The 1,853-nt window shown below is 61.5% G+C and overlaps 1 protein-coding gene across 1 annotated transcript in view; it reads left to right on the plus strand.

The window, feature by feature from the left end:
- The window catches only part of GZMM (granzyme M (lymphocyte met-ase 1)), a 5,970-nt gene that overhangs the window by 2,380 nt on the left and 1,737 nt on the right, over positions 1–1,853 (plus strand). The window contains exons 2-3 of the mRNA XM_011993050.1: positions 475–631; positions 1,737–1,852. Of these exons, the coding sequence (XP_011848440.1) occupies positions 475–631; positions 1,737–1,852 (273 nt within the window). The remainder of the gene's footprint in view (positions 1–474; positions 632–1,736; position 1,853) is intronic.

A 1,853-nucleotide genomic window follows, 5' to 3' on the forward strand; every position in this document is an offset into this window, starting at 1 on the left:
CCGAGATCGCGCCACTGCACTGCACCGTGGGCGATAAAGAGAGACTCCGTCTCAAAAAAAAAAAAGAAACTGGGTCTTCCTGTGTTGCCCAGGCTGGTCTCAAACTCCTGGCCCCAAGTGATCCTCACTCCTCAGCCTCCTGAAGTGCTGGGATCACAGGCGTGAGCCGCCCGCATCCGGCCTGATGTGCGTTTTGGACTCCTCTGGCTGTGGACTTGCCTGGGCTGTGGGGCCCAGTGGGGCCTGAGAAGGTCCTGGAGAGGGCGTTTGGGAGGCGACCTGGGGGGAACATGATGGGGGGGTTAGAGGGGGGTGGGAGGGATGAAGGGCGGCCCCCACGTGGAACATTGAGGATTTCATTAGGATGGCACATCTGCTTGGGGTCCTGGGCCTCTGAGCTGGGCAAGGACAGTCGTGGCAGGTGTTGGGGCGACATGTAGCCCCAACCTGGTTCTTTGTCCCCCACCCCGGCAGGCAGTTCCTTTGAGACCCAGATCATCGGGGGCCAGGAGGTCATCCCCCACTCGCGCCCGTACATGGCCTCGCTGCAGAGAGGCGGCTCCCACCTATGCGGGGGGGTCCTGGTGCACCCAAAGTGGGTGCTGACGGCTGCCCACTGCCTGGTCCAGCGGTGAGTACCCTGCCCTGCCCGCCCCAGGGGTCCGGGGAATCCATCCGACGGTCCCCATTCTCTGCAGGGGGTGGGCTCTGGGAGATTTAGGCCAATTGTGGGAGCCCTCTCCCCTCCCGGTGACGGCCTAGGCAGATTTAAGTGACCTGCGCCTGTCAGACTCCTGGAGAAGGTTTACTCACTGCAAGAGGCACTGGCAGGGCACGCCCCTTCCCCGCTGCAGCCCGGGTCAGAGCCTGGCTGCTTTCACGGCTGAGCCACAGTTCTGGTGTGGACGGAGTGCATTGTGTCTGTCCATTCACCCGCTGATGGACCCAACTTAGTCTGGGGCTTCTGCTCCGAGGAAGGAGGGTCAGGTGGGGGTGTCTGCCACCTGTGGCCAGGAGGACGAAACCGGCCTTCGAGAGTGGCTCAGGAATCGACCTGGTTCCCGGGGATCAGAAAGCCGCTAAATGACCCATCTTGGAGTTGTCCTACCTCAGGACTGGCCAGTCCTACAGAGCCTAGATCAAGATGGTCAAAGTAACAGAAAGGGATCTGCTGGCTTGTGTAACTGCAAAGTCTAGCAGGAGGTCTAGCTTCAGGTGCGGCTTGATCCAGGCGCTCACAGGAGGCGCTCTGGAGCACATCTGTCTCCCAGCTCTGCTGCACTGCCAGGAAGCCTGTCTCACAAGGCGACAAAGATTGACCCCCTCAGTCCCGTGGAAAGAGGGTTTGGCTCTCTCTAGTGGGGGCACACTTAGGAGGATTGGCAGGTGTCAACCCCTATACAAATCACTGTGGTTGAGCCTGGGGCCCCAAGTGAAGGGAATTCCCAGGGCTGGTTTTCGTGAAGCTGTAGGCTTGGGGTTGGATTTCTGGACACACAGCCCTTGCCTGGGGCCAGGCCCAAGCAGAAGTCTGGGGTAGGGGTCAGAGCAGAGAGGGCTTCCTGGAGGAGGTGGGTTGAGAAGACACAGGGAAGAACTGGCCAAGCCAAGGCCTGTGAGGAGCAGTGGCTGTGAGTGATGGCCGTGGGCAACCGGCACAGTGGGGGCCAGGATTGTATGTGGCGGGTTGTCCACGCTGAGCCAGGCCGCAGCACCCTCATCCCGTCTGTCCCCAGGACGGCCCAGCTGAGGTTGGTGCTGGGGCTCCATGCCCTGGGCCACCCCGGTCTCACCTTCCACATCAAGGCGGCCGTCCAGCACCCTCGCTACAAGCCGGCCCCTGCCCTGGAGAA

Source organism: Mandrillus leucophaeus, unplaced genomic scaffold (assembly GCF_000951045.1).
Source record: "Mandrillus leucophaeus isolate KB7577 unplaced genomic scaffold, Mleu.le_1.0 Scaffold423, whole genome shotgun sequence".
Lineage (NCBI taxonomy): Eukaryota > Metazoa > Chordata > Mammalia > Primates > Cercopithecidae > Mandrillus > Mandrillus leucophaeus.